General features: G+C 40.5%; 1 protein-coding gene across 6 annotated transcripts in view; it reads right to left on the minus strand.

The window, feature by feature from the left end:
• The window catches only part of ARHGEF28 (Rho guanine nucleotide exchange factor 28), a 1,591,074-nt gene that overhangs the window by 296,120 nt on the left and 1,273,908 nt on the right, over positions 1-21,046 (minus strand). For 5 of the 6 annotated variants that reach the window (XM_069627492.1, XM_069627490.1, XM_069627493.1 and 2 more), the window contains 4 exons: positions 18,564-18,687; positions 14,510-14,642; positions 12,281-12,336; positions 5,448-5,502 (listed from right to left, as the gene is read on the minus strand). In XM_069627492.1, coding sequence (XP_069483593.1) covers positions 5,448-5,502; positions 12,281-12,336; positions 14,510-14,642; positions 18,564-18,687 — 368 coding nt within the window. The remainder of the gene's footprint in view (positions 1-5,447; positions 5,503-12,280; positions 12,337-14,509; positions 14,643-18,563; positions 18,688-21,046) is intronic. The other variant, XM_069627491.1, reaches the window with a different exon arrangement.

Consider the following 21,046-nt stretch of genomic DNA (forward strand, 5'->3'; position numbering starts at 1 on the left):
TTGGGTTTAGGAGTTAAAGTTTCCCACACTGTGCTTCAAACAAATTCCACACCTCTCCCTGAACAAAGGAAACTTTCCCCTGCCCTTGGCTAAGAGATTGACAGGCTGTTGTGAAAGGGAACTAGGAGGGGAACCCTGGCCTGTTGCTCTGAGTGAAGACAAAGGAGGACTTGGGCTGAATAGGTATGCTAATTCAGGTGTGACTGACAACAAACTGTTAGCAGGAAGAAGGACATGTGACCCTCTGAGTCAGCCCAGCTCTGGAGGCGGACCAGACTGAAATGTGGATTTAACATTGGATTAAATATATGTTTTAGAAAAATGCATATAACAAATTGCACTGAACTGACAAAAATGTAAAACTTTGAGATCGTTAAAATGATAAATTCGCTCACAGTTTAAGACTAAGCTGGAACCTGTGCGATGTTCTGAGACTAAACCCTGGAATGTATTCATATTGTAGCTACTGTGTTTATGCTAGGAACATGAAAAATTACAGGAATGTGCCCAGATGGGGTGTGCATGCATGTCTACGTGCAGAACTAATATTGAGAAACCCACCAAAAGCGCGAAAAAGTTGTCATTTCTGAACCAAAGCTCCGAGGAAGATGAGAGTTGAACAGAAATGTACCTTAGGCAATCTGTCATGTAATTTATGTAGTATTAACAAGTTGTGTATATTGTAAATATGTGTTTTATGAAAAATAAGATATACTGTACAGACACAAAGGGGAGGGTTTTTCCCTAGCCATAAACATGACACATGATGACACAGGATGACACGCTGCTCCTCTCTCCAATCAGGGGACAGGGAATCCTATGACCTATCAGATCTTTAGAGGGTTGGGCATAGAGAATCAGCCTCCCCAACCACTTTGGAAAAACATAAATAGGGACTGCTGAGTACAGGCAAGGCACACTTTTCCACTCCTCAACTGATTTCTTGGCGAAGCACCCTGCAGGAAGATCCCGGCTCCAGACAGAGATCCAGAGACCAGACTCTAGAATCAAAATCTAGAACTTTGAAGCAGAGAGGCCTAACCCAAGCAGCTGAACCCTTTTTCAGCAGGCCTCAGAATTCTTTGCAACCTGATTCTAACCCCTAAACTTCCACAGGGCCTAACCAAAGCACTCAACAGCCTGGCTGAGCTGTTTTGCTATTCTAGCTAAGAGCCCTGTGCCAGAACCCAGATCCAGACCCAGAGAGCAGAGCTGTATCCAGAACCCGTCAGATCCAGACCAGAGTGCCGTGTAGAGAGCAGAACCCAGTGCCTGAGACCTGTCCGGTGGCGAGAGAATTCCAGCCAAATCTTTGACCAGATCTTTGACGGGGCCCATTCCACTCCATTCCAAAGCCATAGGAGTGAGTATCTAGTCTAGAACTGTCCATAGTCATCTCTTAGTATTAAGTAACCCAATCCAACCATTCCAACCTATTCATAACTGCATTATTAAATCTCTGTTGTCTATCCTAAGTTCTTCTCTCCTCCACATAATCCTTGATAATTGTAGCAATAATCATCTATGCGCTGATATTTTTCTGAAGAGGGACAAGTGTTTTGACGGACAGAGATCAGAGCGGAGGCGCCGCTGTTCTGGTGGCTGCCTGTTGAGTGTCGTGCTTCTTCATAGCCCCTTAGTATAAGCCTATCCTCGTTGGTAAATCTTTAAAGCGCAATCTTTCATTTTGAAATCTTGACTCCGTTTCTGAAAAATCGACCTTCACAAAAACCACTAACTTTTGAACCGCACATCCTAGAATCGGAATTTAACTGTCATTTTGAAGCTAAGATCCCAAAACGACATTCCAATATTCCTTATAGTTTTGCTGTAATCGCATTTCACGCACGCGGAAAAGTTGCAGCGAATTGCAATTTGGTTCAATTTCACAAAATAGTTGTTTCTTGTTTTCAACTGCTGAAATTCGTTTTCAATCTGATAATCATTCATGAATCATTGCTAGTGTTGACCTGAACCAATCCAAAGTAACTATCACTAGTGCTGAATCCCATTTAGTGAATTAAAGTAACTTTTAGCATTTTTCAAATTCATTGCAATCATATTCATAAGCATATTGACCTGTTTTAAAATCATACCTGTTCTCTCTAAGCTTGCTGGGGAGAACTGGGATCGAACTGAATTATTGATTGTATTCCTGAAACCTGTGTGCCCTCATTTCCATCTCTTCATATTGCATAGTGGGGGGAGTGAGTAGTAACAGGGGGAAAAAATGATTATATTGTCTTTTGATTGAAGTCATATCAAGTTTTATTTCTGTGTTGCATTTTTTCCTATCTTGCATTTCCTTGAACTCATACAAAGTATTCTCTGCTACATTATTCTCCTATTCCTACTCCTAACTGATTAAAGAGATTGTTGATATTGTAATATTACCCATTGCTGATCACCGTTCATATTCATAAGTGTGCTATTCAGATATTATTCTATTCATAAAAGTGTGATATATATATTGTTCAATTCTTCAAATAAATCTTTTAATTTGCAAAACAAACCTACTTCTTGGCTCAGTGAGGTCAGGGAGATTCAAAGAGAGGGGCGTTATATAAGGGTTCATCATCCAGATTTAAAGAACTTTTGACATAAAAATATATAAATAAGGGTTTCCATTGGGCATCCCATACTAGGCATTGACTTAGTTGGAATGCTGGATTGAAGTCACTTACAGGATCCATATTGTAGCCTTTAATGTTAACTCACCTGTACCCTTTATGGTGTACACCTTGTTCTAGTTGAATTGAGGGCCGCATGTCAGCTTAACAACTTTTAAAACAGGAATTGGAGAGGTTAACGTCCCATTCCATGAGCATCTGATCAATCACTGCAACATCTGTTTCATGCAATGCTGCAATTATTTGAAGCATTTTCAACGGTAGACACGTATGACATAACTGTAACCTTAAGACATCGCTGTCTACAGAATCAAAGGCTACAGCCAAATCCATTTATGCCAGGTATTGATTTTCCTGTTTTTTATATCTATATTGCAGTGATCAATCTCCACTGGCTGACTGAGGTACTCGAAAGAGTGATACTTCTACTTATTTTGTCTGTGTATTATTTCTAATTTGACGGAATGCGTATAAAGCTAACACTCTTGTTAGGGCATTTTGGTGTTCACAGTGAGATGATGCAGGCATCAGGTGGTAGAATCCACAGAAAATATTGCAGCAGAATAAAATAAATCTGAAAGGGGACAGCTTGAGAATACACTTCTCAAAAGTGAGCTTCTCAGAGATCTTTGGGCCTGATCTACAAAATCGATTTACAATGGTGCAGTCTCACTGAAAAACTTATACCACTGCATTATCGCACCACCCAACTATAACTTTGGCAGAAAGTAGGAGGATTCACCCCGAGCTATGAACTGGAAGTAAATACGCTAGCTTTCTGACAGATTTTATGGAATTACTGCAGCGGAATTACAGCTACAGTAATTCCACCAAAAATCCCCCATGGAGTCAAATGGACTCCAATTAATGGGGCCTAACACCGCTTAATGGCACTTGTGATATGGTGGTAATACAGTTGTACCAGTGAAGTTAACAGTAATAATGTTTGGTGGTATCTCGGCAGATTTAACGCAGGGATACCACCAAACCTCAAATGATCCCTTGTGTCTTATTCTCTTTTGTGCTGTCTATCTCTCTCTAACACCATCCCCTCTACCTCTTTCTATCTGTCCCTTTTTTTCCTCTCTTTATTTCTGTCTCTGGCTTTCTCTATTCTCATCTTGTTCCTCCCTCTCTACCGCCCGACTGTGGTAAGAATTGCAGAACCAGTGGTGGGAGGATTCACCAAGAATCACATTCTCTTGGTTGTAAAGCCAGTCAAAGCTAACCCAATGTCTGGTTGTGACATACGTTTGAAAAGTGTGGCTGTGTAGCTCAAAACTTAGCACGGCCATCAGACATTAGGCCAGCCTGCACTCAAAAGTCTGAATCCCCAACAAGGCTGATTAAACCATTCATCATTCTGAAGTCGAAAAATAGAGTAACATTACATTGGAATGTATAAAAACCTGTTATTATGGTGCTTAGAAGTGGGAGGAATCTAGCATGAATACTATATAAGAGTACACATTATGATGTTAATTTACAATTAAATACCTTCATCCGTGTATCTTACTCGATAAAACACAAAATATTAACGTTTAACAAAACCATGTGTAAATATTATATCCATTCTTACTCCACAAATTACACACATTTACAAACACATGAATTCACTGTCAACACTTTTGCTTCGAACATTCAGGTGTAACACAAGTGTATTCACAAACAAATCTAAAACAACTGTAAGAGTTTGTGAATACACATAAAGTTACACTTTTGTAGGCTTTACCTCTCTCCAATTCAGAATCCCTCTTGACACACTGACAACATCATGACACGCCCTCGGGAATCGCACCTTTGCTTTATTTTAAGAAACGCCTTTAGAAGTTACACAACCGTGAATTAATTACCGTAAAATGTACAAAAATCCACCAATAATACATTATTTTGTGATTCGGATAGCAGTCCTTTTGTGATTTAGTTGTAATGTACCCATTCTAAGTTATTACTTATTGTTCCAGGGTTACATCACACCTACTCCTGGAAAAGAACTTTATGAATTTTGTCCTGGTCTCTTAGTTTTATTCTAATAAACCAACTATACATTTGTTTTAAAAACATCTCCTAGCTACAGATAGACAACAAAACAGGCAATATGAAATCTCCACAATTCCAGGATGGATAGGGATGAGGAGACTTTGCAAAGGATAATGTCTGGTGCCCCCAATAAATGGCAATTATAAACAAACTCCAGTCCTATAATAAATGGGGAAAGTTATGCATAGTGGGAGAAGAAAAATACTTTTTTGTGGGTGAAGTTAAATAGGTGCAATGTTTTCATGTGTAATAGCGCCAAATGAATGTATCACTTTATGAAACCCAGGAATGTATAGAATATGTTTATTCCCTGAAAATGGGCATGAATATGATTGTAAATCAAACTTGAATTTACAGTATTTGGTAACAGTTAAAATTTTAATGAACTCTCAGAACAGAGATGTCACCAGATAACTACATATGTCCTTTATTCATGAAAGAGAGAGAACATAGAATGTAGTTGTTAAACACTGCAAAGTGGTTAACGTAGTGAGAGATAAAACATACAATGTAGTTGTTATACACTGCAATGTGCTGCACAGGCAATTTATGGTGCCATCTATGTGATAAATGGTCAAACGAGAAGCATTTCAGCGAGTCCCAGGGCAATGCAGTTATTATTCTTGCAAGCCTAGTGAATTGCAAATAGTATACACTTATGTTAGTTTTGAAGGTTAACACTGGTGCTCAGGTGTTTGGACTGTTAATTCATAGTTCTTTGTGAAAATGTGATTCAGTCAATGCAGAAAGTATGCTCTTGTTTCATTATTTACTTACTTGTGGTAACAGCTGTTGGTCTTGCCTTAGTTTGGTTTTTCTCTTTGTTCTTCTGCTATAAAAAGAAAAAGACATTTAGAATAAGGAGAAATGTACCCAGAAATGGCATGAAATAATATGTGGAAGGGCCACTTTCTTTAGCTAAGTAGAAGAAAGAATATAAATGATATCTTTTTCCCTTGAGTCCTACAGTTACTGAGCCAATCTATTGGCCACAATGTTTACCGAAAGAACTTTGCATGCCGGTTCTTCACTGAGACAATTTCCGGGACTTGACCCACTCATGATTTGTCTCCACACTTTTAACAAGGTTAAAACTCTCTTCTACTGGAATTGAACGGTGTGTGACTGTGTATAGTGAGAGAGACAGTCAGAGAGAGCAAACAGCATCAATGTTATAATGGGTTTAAATAAAGGCATGATCAACTAAGCCACAAATGCGACAACACCGCCAAGTAGCAATCCCTAGAAAGTCACTGCCAATTCAGAGCCCCTGAGCAATGCATTGTTGCTAGGAAAATGTGAAGAAAAGCATGATTTTTGCTCGAGAAAAATGGCTTTGTCTTATAGGGCAGTGCTATTTTAAAATAGCGTTATCATCTCATGACAGTTTCTCCCTCATCACGGACACTCAATGCAGAATATTCTGATATTCTTGCAATTGGAGTATTGGGTTATGTTTAGCAAACATCATCAATGTTATGGTGGTAAGTAAAATAAAATATGATGAAAACACATCTACCTGAAATGCGAGAGAATAGGCCAGTTCAGCTAAGCAACACATGCCATAGTGCCATTTTAGAGCCACTGAACAATGAATTGTGCTTTTTATCTAACTGCTGAAATTACCTATTCTACGTGCTTGTGTGTATATATTCAGGCAAAAAACGTTGCAGGTATGTTAAGGTGAGACCTTAACGCACCAAAACTCCTGAAATTCAGATAAAGCCACCGTAACTTCACCCCCCTATTTCGCAGCCTATGGCCACAATGATGACACCACAGGTGACATCATTAATGACATCATCTATGACATCACTGGTGACATTGCACATAAATTCATATTTGACATTCATGATTATTTAACTAATGGCATCAGACATAAGATCAATTTAGGTATTAGCACATATTTAGACCACCCTTATGTTTCTACATATGTGATATTAGCATTTTAGAATAGTTCATAACAATGAGTACATTGTATAAAAGAGTAAACAGCTACACATGCATCATATCACTACTTGTGAAGCTTTCATTTGTTGTACTTTGAGAAAAGATGATATCAGAATTATTTACTACAGTTATAAAATAAACATATGTGACTACTCAGTGGCCAATGTATATTTTAGAATAGTACCAGGCCTTTTGTTACACCATAGTTTCTTTCTGTGCCACTCGCCATGGCTTTCGACCATATTCAGTGGCCATGGAATTCGGCCGTGCCCAGTGTATTATTTAAAACACTATTACACCACTAGCCACTGTATGTTTTAGGACACTAACAGACCACTAGCCATGGCCCTTGGCTATGGTGTATGTTTTAAAACATTACTAGGCCACTAGCTATGGCCTTTGGCCTTTGGCCTTTGGCAGTGCCCAGTGTAAATTTAGAACATTTGCAGACCACTTGCCATGACCTTAGTATTTTTTGGAAAAACCTAAAAGCCTTTGCCCGTGACCATTGTATATTTTAAAACACTTGCAACCCACTGGTCAATTGCCACAGTCTTTGGCCGTGTCCACTGTTTGCAGCCCACTGGCCACTGGTCATTGTCAGTGAGCACAGCCTATGGAAAATGAAAGACTATGCCGAAAGTTAATTTTTTTGTTTTCTTAATAACCTTTTTATTTTTTAAAGAATCTTGCCCAGACATACTAAATTGTCTGCAAAATTCCAGCTAAATCCGTCACACGAGTTGAAGGTTTTTTCCGATAGCCGCGGGTGTAACCGAGATTATCCCCAGGTTATACCTGAGGTTATCGTGAAAATAGGCAGAAAAAAAAAATCTTCCCTGAACTTCTAGACACTCACCAAGTGCCCCCCTCATGTGTGCCTGCTCTTCTTCGTCAAATGATTTAAATATTCCTTGCCGGAATAATCCCAACAAAAGGATCGCAAGTTAACGGTTTTTGCCCAAGTTGTTTCAAACCTGGTCCAAATCTGTCCAGCTGTTATAGCTGTGTTGTCGAGCAAATATGTACCTTTTATTTCTATGGGAAAATGAAAGGGGACTATGGAGAAAGTGCCTTTTTTGTTTTCTTAATAACCTTTTTATTTTTTAAAGAATCTTGCCCAGACATACTAAATTGTCTGCAAAATTCCAGCTAAATCCGTCACAAGAGTCAAAGGTTTTTCAATTTCCTATGTAACTCTGACTCACCTTAACTTTAGGGTGGTGACTGCTGCCCTATAATATATTTATACATATTTATCAAATAGAGCAGCGGTCACCGACCTATAGTTAAGGTGTTGTCTGCATACATAGACTTTTCCTAAACTTCTATTTCTAATAACTTTTCTCTACCTAGACAAATAATAATGACAGTTTCCCATAAAAGATTTTGTCCCGGGCTCCCCCAAGCTGGACATTTTGGGAAACCTTGTCCAAAGATGAAAAGGTTATTAAGAAAGAAAACCACGGTTTTCAGCCTCAAACTATTCATTTACCCATACAGGAATAGTGCATCGATGGAACACAGAAACCGCTGGACAGATCTGTACAAAATAAGAAACAATTTGTTCACAAAGCCTCACAGATATTTCTTTTGCTAGTTTTAATTAAATCTGTCCAGTAGAAAGGGTGTTTGCTGGTACAAAAAATGTGTATGCATCTCCCATGGCGCATTGACGCATTGTTTTCCATAAATGCAACCTGTTTTTGTGGTAATCTCGCAGTAAATTTGTGGTCATTTTGCAGTAATTTCACTAAAGAAGAGTGGGGATCCCAAAAACGTATTTCAAAATATATCCTAAAACACCAATTCGGGCATTTTGCAAAATATGTTAATTACATGCAGTAGACTACCAAATCAGTATTTACATGTTATTCTGTCCCTGCTTGCCATTTTAATAGCTAAAACCAGGCAAAATTGCCCTTACTCTTCATTTTTACGCTCCGTTTGTAAAAATAACATAAATGCCACCTGTAATTTATGCAATGAGTTCCTATGTCATCTGCGCTCTATTATAAGGTGATGAAAACAGGAAGATGACATAGGAATCCATTGGTTTAACACCTGCATGGCATCATGGAAATTACAGGGCGCCGAAGGTCATTCTGTTGCTAATAGCTTTTGACTCATTGGACACAGATGGATAAAATTATCCAAAACAAGAGTTTGGCCCAGGACTCACTCCAAACTGGACATTTTGCGAAAATGTTTTCAAAAGATGAAAAAGTTATTAAAAAAGAAAAATGCTCTTTTCAGCCTAGTCCCATTCATTTTCCCCACAGAGAAAAAGTGCATTAATTGAACACCTGTTGCATAAAAAACCGATGGACAGATTTGTACCAAATAAGAAACAACATGGGCACAAAGTGTTGCAGATCATTCCTTTGCTTGTTTGGGTTAAATCCATCCAGAAGTTTTTAAAATATCTGAAAGAGAAAGGGGTGTTCCCTGCCCCAAAACACTTTTGTATAACTACCATGATACTTTGCAGCAAAGAGGCTGAGAGGATTTTCAAAAATGAAAAAACTGCTTTTTTTTGCTCAATGTGAGAGATTCCTGTGGGGATAGCGTGGGAAGCCAAAAATTAAAAGTGCTCAAAATACTGTTTGGAGGAGTGAAAGGGATGCAATTACATCAGGCTAAAGGTGGGGAGGGAGGAAAAGGACAACAAGTAAAGTGGGAGAGTTGCGGGTGGGCGAGGGAGCCAGTTTCGGGTAGAAAATGTTCATTCTATCAGGGGAATCCCAGGCAATTAACGCAGGAACATCTTAAGAAGCACTCTGAAAAGACACTGCATCACATGAACCGAAGAATGATAAAGGGTAATGGAGGGAAAAGGCAGTTGAGGAGAGCAGGGGAACCAATAAAAGAGGAAGAGGTCCCTGGTGAGGGCCTGTGAGAACGGGGAAGACCTTTACATTTTCAAGCACTTTTTGCGCATGAATTGGCATAATTGAAAATGATTCCCGGCATATTATGACGAGAATAGGACATGGGGAAACATGATTTTACACCTGCAAGGATAACATCTACTAGGCAGGGCCAATGGGTCTTAGGGAGAAATTGGTGCAACATGTACAGTGGACACAACCATGGCCAATGGACACTAAGCCCAACAGCTATGTTTTTGATATGATGCTTCTCTTCTTTGTTTGTCAACTCACAATGGCGTGCCCTTTCCTGAGCCTTCCTCTGCTAACCTGGGTGGGAGAAGTCCTGCTCACTCTTTTGCCTTCAAGGGGATCCCCTTGGGAAGCCTGCTCATAGGTGCCAGTTTGTCTGGGAGGGCAGGAAGCTGGGAGGACACCGAAAATCCTCATGTCTTCGTCCTTCAGTGGGTCTGGTTTGATCCATTTCTAACTGAGTGCCTGGCTGTCCCTGTGAAACAGCCACCACCCAAAGTTTGAATGTTGCATACATGCTGATGGGCTGGGTTCCTGCATAAAATGCAAGGGTCTTGATACTGAAGCGAAAGTCGACTGCTGAAAGAAACATCCAGCGACTGCCAAGCCGAATGTGACAGTTGCAGCTCCAGAACGTTCTTCTAAGCAACAGGACTGTTAGTCCTAAACAATCTCAAGACCATTTTCAATTGGAGCCATCCCACGAAGTGTTCGAACCTCCAGGCCTGCAAAACCAGAATATCCTGAGGCCCCTTGTACTGCTGCAGTGCATCGTCTCACTGTGCGTGATTTCAACTGCAAACTCGTGGGCATCTTCCAGAGCCTACAGAGACTCCACCCTGATCGTAGAAGTCCCCTAAGAAGAGATAAATACAGAGAGAAGGAAGAAAGTCTGCTGAAAGACAACCGTCGCTGCTCCAAAGCCTGTGTCGAGCCTCCACAACCAAGTGTCATGAACATCATCTTCTGGGCATCCCTGTGACCGAATCTCACCATCTGCTCCCACCAAAAGATCTTCATCCACCCACCATGGCCAGATACCCGAACCGGAGCTACTGTTGTCTTACAGTAGGAACCCGCTGGTGACATGTCTCTTCTTCATCATAGAAGGTACTGTCTACCTCCTGGGAACTTACCTAGGCAGTCTCTGTGTTGCTGTTCACTCCTGCAGAGCTTCTTGAGTCACAATGGGGTGGACGACACAATCGTGTTCTCCCATGCCCAAGAACCCCTGTCCTAGGTCCCGAATCCTTCTGGTGGCCTACTTAGCCCTCCTGAAACAAGTTAATCAAAATTCATCACTTACTTTTTACGAAAAGCTTCATCTTTGCAGCTGACAGTTTTGACAGCGTCTTCCTTCCTTCGTTCTACCACTCACGGGTTACTGGTCCCCCAGTACGCCCATCTGACCTTTTGAGACTCTCATTCCCCAGATAGGGTTGGAATTCTATAGATAAGGCTTTCCTATAGTTGTTAACTTACCAGTATTGATAGCTCTGTAATTGTTGGTTAATGTATGATTTTCTAAGCTAACACTACTCTTGTACTTACATAATTATCATCTAAAGGTCTACTGTTTGAAATAAGCATTGCTACAGCAAATATCAAGTGTAAATGCCTATCTGTGTGAACTGTTTTACTAAGCTGAATGATTTTTAATGTAACATTGCCTATAATAAAAGGCCAGGTGTATGTTTGTCCGCTGCAGTCATGCGCAGTAGAGACTGCCCGCTTTCCTTGCTGTCACCGCTAGAGGGAGCTGTTCCATTAGGATATATAGTGGTCCTGCTGTGTGAATGAAAACCTACTGTATCTTCTGTATCCGATTTCCTGTTGTCACCGTTAGAGGGAGCTGTTGCCTTAGGATACATAGTGGTCCTACTGTGTTGATGAAAACCCACTGTGTCTTCTGTATCCCACTAATAACGTTCTATGACAATGCAAATATTACACTAATCAAATATATAAATTTAAAAAAGTATATTTACAAAAAATAATTTGCTTTAGCACTATTTCTCTAACATAACAAAATAAATTACTTTTTCCCCATACAGAGGGAGTTAAGTTCATATATGTCTCTGTATAGCCCTTTCACTGAAGCGTGTAAAATAATGTATGAGGTAGAGCAAGAATACATCCATGAAGCCGCTTTAAACGGAGGGGGCCTGTGTACACATGCTTTTACACTAGTATTTTTATATAACTACAGTATTTACTTGTTTCCTTCACTAAAAGAGTGCTCAAAGGTCTTTGTCCTCAACTACAGCCCTTCTCCCTCCTAGACTAAGCATGGTTGCTCAGCCACTGCTACCAACACACTTGTGTAGTTCAGGCCTATACTAAGATTTGGAGCCCTGTGCCCCCAAGTGTGAGTCTTCTATAGTCCTATCACAGTTGGACTTTAGTAAAACTCCCTAACAATATCCTACAGGGGTTACCTATTCTATTGGTTTTGAAAGCAGGATTCCCTCATCTTCTCCATCTCTTCTTCATCTCTCCTATTTCAAACCACCCCTGTGTTTGGATTTGAGGTCACACGGACAACAGCAGGTGTCATCAGTAGCTTCATGGCAACATATGTGCCTTGCGGCCAGAAGAGAGAGATCTCTTCCATGCTTGGCTCTCAGTTCATATTTACCTAGCTCAAGATTGATATTGTGGAATCTGGCATTCAATCTCACTCTGCACTCTTACTTATTCCTCTCGGCCATGACATTAATTCCAAGTAAGAGGAGCAGAAACATTTGATGGCATTACCTTTGTACAAACTGGGGCAGAATCCTTGCAGCCTTTGTGCACATTCAAACTACAATCTGAAAGAAGAAATCACAACAATGGGTTAACATACCCCATATTAACATAGGACAACAGTTAAAAACAAACTACTGTATAGCACCTGAGCAGGTCCATTCAGTTTAGTGCTGATCAAACTATTTGTTTCCAGCCTTCTCTAAAATCCTACGCTTTGGTATGACTTGGCCATCAGCCGTAGCCTTGTCAGAGGATACATCCTGTCTCTGAATACTTCTAGCCATTCGATCATTTAACACAGGGGTCTCCATTTATGATCCTCATGATCCACTTCCACTCCATGTTGTTGGGAAACCACACAGAGCATAGTTGAGTACACCGTATTTAAAGGGGTTGTTAGTTATATAGTCAGGAATTATCAGGTAGATCTTTAGGACCGACTTGGAGACCCCTAATAGTTAATTCAAGGTCATTTCTGATCAATGATTTACATACAAACCAATATAATAAAACCTGAAAAAACAAACAATAAGCTCCATATTTGTAATTGTGTAAAGTATTTCCAAAAGTTCCATAAAAGATGCCTTGTCAAAATGGGTAAGAACATTTCAGAATTAGTACAGTGCAACACAAGGGTACAGAAAGATTGCTGTCAAAATGGAGCATTGGTTGTGAGGGGTAATTCCCCACCACCTCCCATAAATCTGTGCTTGTAGGTCGCACGTTACAAGTCCCTGATTTTTCCAAGTGATTTTCAAGGTACAGAGGAGTGAGAGAGGAAGGCTGTGGCTTCAGTGTACCATCTGCCCCTCTATACATATTTGATTTGACAGACCTTATTTTGGGGCTGTGGTAGCCTACCTGATCAAAAGGAACCATTAAACACATTTTCAGTAATGCTATCCTTACATTTCAACTTCCATTTCAGAGGTAAAAATGAAAAAAAGTAACAAAAATGTTCATGCTATGCTTGCTAAGCAAGGCAGCTTTGTGATTGCTCTTATGCCTGCTTCAAAGACCTTAAGCTGAGGAAAGTGCCCCAGAACTGGCACCTATCCCACTGTGATTCAGTTAGGCATTTAGGTCTGTGGCAGCCACTCTTGCAGCTAGCCCAATGCCAGCATACTATGGCTGGGCTGACCACAACAGTGAATCTGGTCATGCAAAGCATGTTGAGCCTGCAGATTCTCCTCTGTAAATTGGTCACCTACAAATTGGAGGTATATTGTCCACTTACATGTTTGTCAAATGATATTTGTCAATTGGTCAAATGATATTTTGAGTCAGGTCCACTGAGAGAAGGAAAATGCTGGAGACCTTGCAGATTCATTCTACACATATCGCGACTGCTCTTACCTTAGAGCCTATATGATGTTCAACTGTTCCCTTGTTTACTCAGTGCTACTGTTCACATTATCATCATAGGCCCATAGCAAGTATTTTACTGTTTTTCTGTCTCAGGTGGAGGTGTTTGATCATTACAATGCTCATTAAAAAGTATTAATGACCAATTGAAAAATTGTACCTGTTCCGTAAGGGCGTAACATTATTGGATGGCGTAAAAGTGGAGACGAGGGGCGAAAAGCAACTTGCGCTTTCCGGCACCTTTCTACCTCTCCACCATACAAATGCACTAGCATTTGCACAGGCATGGATTTTCATGCCAGTGCAAATGCTAGCGGTCCCTATAGGGTCCCTGCAAGCATGTCAGGCAGCGTTTAATTGTAATTGTGAATGCTGCCGGTCATGCGCGCAGGGCATGTGTGCACCGCCTTTTTCCCTGCACATTTGCAGTTTGCTGGGTAAATGGTGAAGATTTGGCAGCAGGGACCGGGCTACACATGAATGCAAATATACCAGGTCCCCACTGTGTATTACAAATATGAGCAACATTAGCTTCATGGTCTTTAGAGGAATGTCACCAGGCTGGCGTGGCAGGGTTTGGACATGCACCAAGATGGCGAGTCCATCAGATGTCTGTGTCACACAGAAGGGAGGCTATGCAGCAAAACCAAACCCGCGGGAACAGGCCAGCAGAGCTATATACAGACAGATGAACATGATGAATGAAACACTTCATAAAAAGAGAGACTTTTACAGAAAGAAATGCAATAAAATGAACTTTTTCCGCGAACAACTAGTGTAATGAGCAGAAGGGTACACAGCATTAATAAACAAACATGTCCGAAATGACCTCTTTCATATGTTCCATATTTAGAATTGCGAGCTACTTACAAGAGCACTGGAATGACTCCTTCCCCAAGAGTGCCTTTTCACACACCAAGCATGGAACCACTCCGGAGTGCGTTCCAGCTACAAACTGGTGCCTGTTTGATTTCTCCTTCTCTTTGGCATCCTTAGTCTTTGGCTTCATGGATAATATTTTAAAAGAAAAACGTAAAGAAATATAAGCATTGAGAAGCACGTAAAGGGTTATCAATAGGTATCATAATTTCTCCCTTCTGGGGCAGTCCTTGTTCTTAGATGGCCTCCTTTCACATATGGAAATACCAGCATATTTAACAAACCATATGCAAATAGACAATTAAATGGGCCATTTATATTTCATCTCCAACCTATTGGTTGTATTGCAGGTCCCATACATGAATCTACCCTGTGATAGAAGCATCAAGATGTCTAAAATATTCTTAGTCCCGAGCAAGGTATATGGTGACATTACCAAAGAATGACACGATTTCCAACATACCTTGCTCGCCAGACCCTAGCCTCCAACTCTGACTCTGTAGCAGGCATTGTGGTAGAGAATAGTGCTATACCAGGTGCAGGACTTCAGAGAGAGTTGAATCAATGCACCTTATGGCACATGAACTCCTTGCCCTTATGCTCGTAGCAGGTTCACTATTAGCCAGCAACACTGTCATAGGCCTATCAGCAGAAATCATAGGAAACAGTATTACGTACCCTTGTGTAAATGATCAAAGTTAAATGTTATCGAATGTCTCCAGACAGTTTAATCAATAAAACAACATGCTTTTGCACTTTTAAAATAGTTTCTCTTTCCACTCATAAAATAGAACACAAACAGAATGCCCTCAAATGTGTATTTCACATCTATATATATGCTCTCGTGGAGATACTATGGGAGCATGATACATTAAATCATTCCCAGTACAAGCAATAGTGTGATTCAATATAATCCAAGCATTCTACTATTGTATTCAATTGCAAGGATGCCAAAATAAATGAGCAGTGTGCATAGCCTTCTAAATATAGAACAGTAAACCTAGGGATAGTCTTACATTAGAGCTGGCAGGAAAGGCAAACCAGTAGTCTTGTCATCTTACTTAAGCAACTGCAAACATATCATATGGAAAGGCTAAAACGCTTTCAAAAGCAATTGGCTACAAAAGGAAATATCCTAAAAGGAATCTAAAGCCATTGGTAAAAATACAGGTAAAGCAGCAGCAGCCATCTGTTCATGCCCCCCATTAGATTCACTAAGTTATGTATGGCTCAAAATATGTTGAAGGGAAAATGTACAAGAGAGACATGTTTTGAAGTATGATGTGGCCGAACATATAACAATATACCACAAGTTGACTCAGAGTGTCCCATTCATCAGCGACAATCAAGAACCTAACCTGGCAAAATAGCATGGCTATTCAATAGCATGGGAAATGTCACAATGTAAAAATAAGGTTATAAAAGCACAATTCAAGATACAAAAAGTTAGAAAAATGTAAATCTGAATTGTAGAATTATCTGGAGTTGAAAACCAGGGTTCAGATCTACATGGAACCTGGTGGGTTTATTTGAAGAGATGTAGTCCCAAACAAATACTTCCCATATCTGCCAGCAACAAACAATTAAACAGCTTCCACAAGAGTTCAGGTCATTCTGTGTAGCTCCACCCCTATTCTAGTGCCTTATCTAGAACTGAAATAGGCATATGTTACTCACATGACTTTTAGCAGGCAGTCCTGACATTCTTTGTTTGCATTGTCATGGCCTCTTATCAAATCTCCTCCCAATAGATAAGTGATTGCTATTCCCTATAGCTTAGAATTGCCCAATTATGTAAATTAAAGAGGACCATGACAGTCTAGTATGTTTTCATATGCAATTGACTCATTGTTATCTTAATTGCATAATTACTGTTTATCCTTTTATTATAATGGTTTGATTCTAAAGTGAAAGTAAAAACCAAAAAGTTGTTCATTGTTGGAATTTTGTTCTAGGATTCTTTTGCAGGTATAAAGCTATGCTTAGCTCATTGTCTGCTACTTTTAACATGCATTGTTTAAATTAAACCCACTTGCTGTGAAAACATTTTTCAGATGTCAAATAGCTGCTTTGTCTTTTTAATTGACTGTTTCTGGTACAAGCACTAGACCTCGGCATGACATACTGAAACATGCACTTTAAAATGTATAATATGAATAAATAATGAATGTGTGGATGTTTAAAGGCAAGGCAGAAAATGATGTTTTCCACATTACATTCAATAGCACTTAATTTAGTTAATGGCATGCTGTAAACACATGAAGTGGACTGACAGAGCAGCAGGGCAGACTATTAAGTGAATTTCCCATAGTGATGGACCATTACCTCCCATTCCAGCCCTCCATTATACTCTGGAAGAGTGAGGCTTTCTTGATTTCTCAAACGGATCCTGCAGAGGTCAAGCTTCCTTTACGCTCTGCTAGAGAGCATGTCGGGTGTCCTGATCATAGGTGAATGGAGATCTGAGCAAGATTATGTTGGACTTAGTGACCTGTGCCTGCAAATAACCTGAAGGGACTGTCCATTTCCTTCACCTTTTCTGCTTGTTAGATGTCTCTATGCCTACTATTAAGTGCTTGTCCTCTATGCTGTGTGTGGAGCTGATATCATGTTGTTTGAACTGCATAACTTGCAAACATTCATGGGGTTTGGGCACAATCTTGTATTTTTCTTGTGAGCAGTTGAATGAGTATGTGAATAGCTGAGTGAGTGAACCCAGCAGTAAAGGGGGTCAGACACTTATAATTCATTAGGGCCAACAAGAACATGATGTTTTGTTGGTTTATCAAGTCGTGATTTGAAAGAGGGCTTTGCACCCTATGTAGCAAGTAACTGATGGCACACTTGTGTCTGGAGGTGATGGCTCCACCACTGGTATCCCTGTGGCTCATCCGTGGAGGGTGCAGTCTTCATGAGTAAGTTCCTCTATTTGTATCTGGAAGAGATTGTGAATCTTGTTTGGTGTGCAGCAATAAACCCAGGTTAAGGACCGATATATAACTGTATATTTTGATGTTATAAGCAGCTGCTGATGTGCACTTTATTTTAAAGCATTGGTGGAGATGTTCTTTGTGTTTTTAAAGTAGTGGTCTTTGGAAGGGTATGTTATTTTTAGACACTCATGAATTTGTGTTACAAATATATACCATGATTGGCATTTGGATGCAATCTCTGTTTGTGTTGTGAATGCATCCATAACCAATTTGATCACGACATACACCTTTTCCTGTTTCCTCTCTTCCTCTCTTACCCCTGGCAATGCCCACAATTATCATGTTTCTGCCTGTGGCACCTTACAAGACACTAAAATATATCACTAAATATATAAATAAATAAGTTACTTTGAAGTTTTGTGAAGGCTGTGGAGTTACACATTTGTGGAAGTACATGTTTCCCCATTCAGACACACCCACAAGTCCCTGGTCTTCTCCCTGGGCGTCTTAACTTTTGCTGGTCTAAGAATAGCTTAAACATGGATTATTTGAATTACAATGTATTCAACTCCCCCAATAGTAAAGTCTTTGATTAATCGGGCTTCATTCATTTTGTGACTTGGAGAGAACATGCACCTTTTCCATGCAAAACTCACACTTACTACCAAAAATAAAGTTTTGTGAATCTGGAAGCATATATTCTGAACTGTCACATTGTCAAGTGTTATTTCTTGTCAAGTATGATTTAACTCACTAGTTTTCTCTGCAAAGCTCCTTTTCATGCAGCGATATGGCTCCACGCCCCCAAGTATGCAGCGTGCACATTTGTTTCTGCGCGAGTATAGTATGTTGTGTGTGTTAGCTTGGCTCATTATTTTCAATTAATCCCCTAAATATAATCAATTTGTGAAATAATTGGTTAGTATGATCTACAATAGGGAATGCGAGCCTGAGACATGCAATGAATGGTCGCCAGAAGATCCTCTCAATGTTGAACGCGTGCACTACGCTGTTGCAAAAATCCAGCATTAAGAGTTGCTAGCAGAATCACTGGGCATAGGTTGCATAGGATATGTACTCTCGGTGCATTAAAATGTGCTGTGCAATATCACCTTGCTCTTATTCCGTGTACTGCTCATTCTGTTCTTCAGGAAGCTCAGAGTGCGGCTGACTCTGTATTTTTCAGATTCTGATTTAGCAGGTGTCATATACTTGTCCCACTCTTCCTCTTCAATCCTGCAAGAGAACAAGAGTTACCAGTGCACAACAAAGTCTTGTCTAAGAAGTATTATCGATTTCTGCTCGCATCCTGCTGTTGCAATTGCAGAGATATAAAAGTGAATTATAAAAATCCTGAGTAACCTACTGAGGATATATAGTAAGTAACAAAGTGTGGCACATACAACTAAGGACCACACACAGTTATGGGGGCAATAGTAAAAACAAGAGGAATCCTAATGAAACAGAATATTTACGCCATACGACACATAGAAAACTCTGCAGCACTTCCTCTGCAGGAGTTTCTTTTAATTGTATGTATTGTATTTATGTAACCCCAAACCATTGGATATCACAGCGTTTGTACAAATCCAGGGAGGAGGGGGAAGTCGGGGATATTGAGTAGGATGCATCAAAGATGGTGTCAGAGAAAAGGACACAGCAGATCTTGGTTGTAGTCAATGGTCATGCAGAACGAACAGCATGGCACTTCTATTTGTCGAACAGTCAGGTTTGGACGAGCTTTCTGAAGATAGTAAATGCAGGTTCATAGTGCAAATTGTAAGGGGGAACCATCTGCACAGGCTGCGCTTGTTACCTGTTGTATACTCACTAGGTGTGATAAGTTTGAACAGGGTGGATGAGGAGAGTTCACAAAAAGACACAACTGATTTATGGTGCAATTGATTAGTAAATCAAAGAGCCCAGCTTTAATTCCTCAAGTCAATAATAGGACATATTGATTTAAAGTGCCCCAAAAACAAATGAAACATTCTTGGTACACATGGGTACACATTTCATGTGAGAAGCTTGAAACTAAAAGCAGATAAATACTGGGCAGTGTCCTGCCAGGCAGTGTCCAAAACAAAGTCCATGCATATAGTGCCAAAAAAACACAGAAAATGCCAAACAAATGCCAAAATGCCAAACAAATGCCTACACGTGTTTCAACCTATGAGGTCGTCATCAGGGCATATAAATACATATAGTACATTGGGCAATAGTGCTGATGCTGAAGCCTGAACTGTGTTCATTCTAGAAACCTTGTTGTAATTGTTCTCTGTCAAACTATAGAAAAAATGGAGCAACGGACGGTTCCAAAAGCATGTTACTGGTCAGTTCAGAGTGCTTTACTTCTAGACAGGTCGTGATATATTGTTCGGCAAAGATGCCGTTGGTGTGGCAATAATGCAGTAAAAAGGTTCGTGTTGGGTGTCCTGATTCAGGATATCTGGCCGTAATCGGCTTGTGAATTAGGCGTGCTCAATGGCAGACAGTTTCTCAAACGCAGGTTCATAGTGGTTGCAGGGTAAAGGGAGTTCCTTATCGTGGGTGCGGTAACAAAAAAGCTGCACCTGCCTGCTCGTTTGCATTTCAATCTTAGAGTATGCAAGGTGAAAGCAGAGGAGGATCGTAGTGTGCGCCCCGGCTGTTAAGTGGAGATGGCCGGGATGAGGAAGCAAGGTGCTTGTTTGTGGATGCAGTGGTGTTCAGTGGTTAGGATTGTGAACTCAATACAAGCCTTTATAGGGAGCCAGTGGACGCAGTGCCTAGTCGCAGAGATGTGGTCAGAGCGTTTTATTCCTAGGACTGCTCTTAGACTTTTGTTTTGTTGGAGCTTGTCATGGTTCTTGTTGGAAGTACCCACTGGAAGGGTGTTGCAGTAGTCCAGTTTGATGCCTATTAAGGCTCTCACGAGTGTTAGGCAATTGTCTGAAGAGAGAAATTGCCTGCTAAGTGTGATGAGTTTGGCCGTGTCGGATGTGGCTGATTCCAGGACATCGACGTGTTTTGACATGGTGAGTTCTATGTGAAGGAGAACGCCTAGGGTCTTGAAGTGTTTTGAAACTTTAATTTTGGCACTGTCAATGACAAAGCACGAGTAGGCTTGGTGTAGGTTATTGAGGTGGAGGAGTGCACAATGAGCAGATCTGTTTTGTTGTCGTTGAGGCAGATGGTCGAGGAAGTCGAACAATGGTTTGGTGTAGAGGTTATAGAGGGTGGGTGAGAGGCAGGAACCTTGGGGTACTCGGAGTGGGACCAGGATGGGGTCAGCAGCAGCATCTCCGGGGTGCACTCTCGATGTGTGGTCGCTTAGAAATTATTTAATCCATGGAGAAGTGGAACTTGGTGGAAAGATGTTGGCATAGGATGCCGTGGTCGATTAGGTTGAATGTTGCTGACAGGTTGAGAAGGAGGAAAATGGCTAGGTGCCCTGAGTCTCTGATGCTGTGAAGTTGTATTTTCAGGTTGAGGAGGGTTGTTTCTATGCTGTGCTTGGGTCGGAATCCTAATTAATGGGACTCTAGTAGGTGATGTGGATCAAGAATGCTTGTACCTGTGAGTAGGCTACCTGGTCAGGATTCTCAGCACGAAG

The sequence above is a fragment of the Ambystoma mexicanum genome, chromosome 6p (assembly GCF_040938575.1).
Source record: "Ambystoma mexicanum isolate Mex_15411 chromosome 6p, UKY_AmexF1_1, whole genome shotgun sequence".
In the NCBI taxonomy this organism is placed as follows: domain Eukaryota; kingdom Metazoa; phylum Chordata; class Amphibia; order Caudata; family Ambystomatidae; genus Ambystoma; species Ambystoma mexicanum.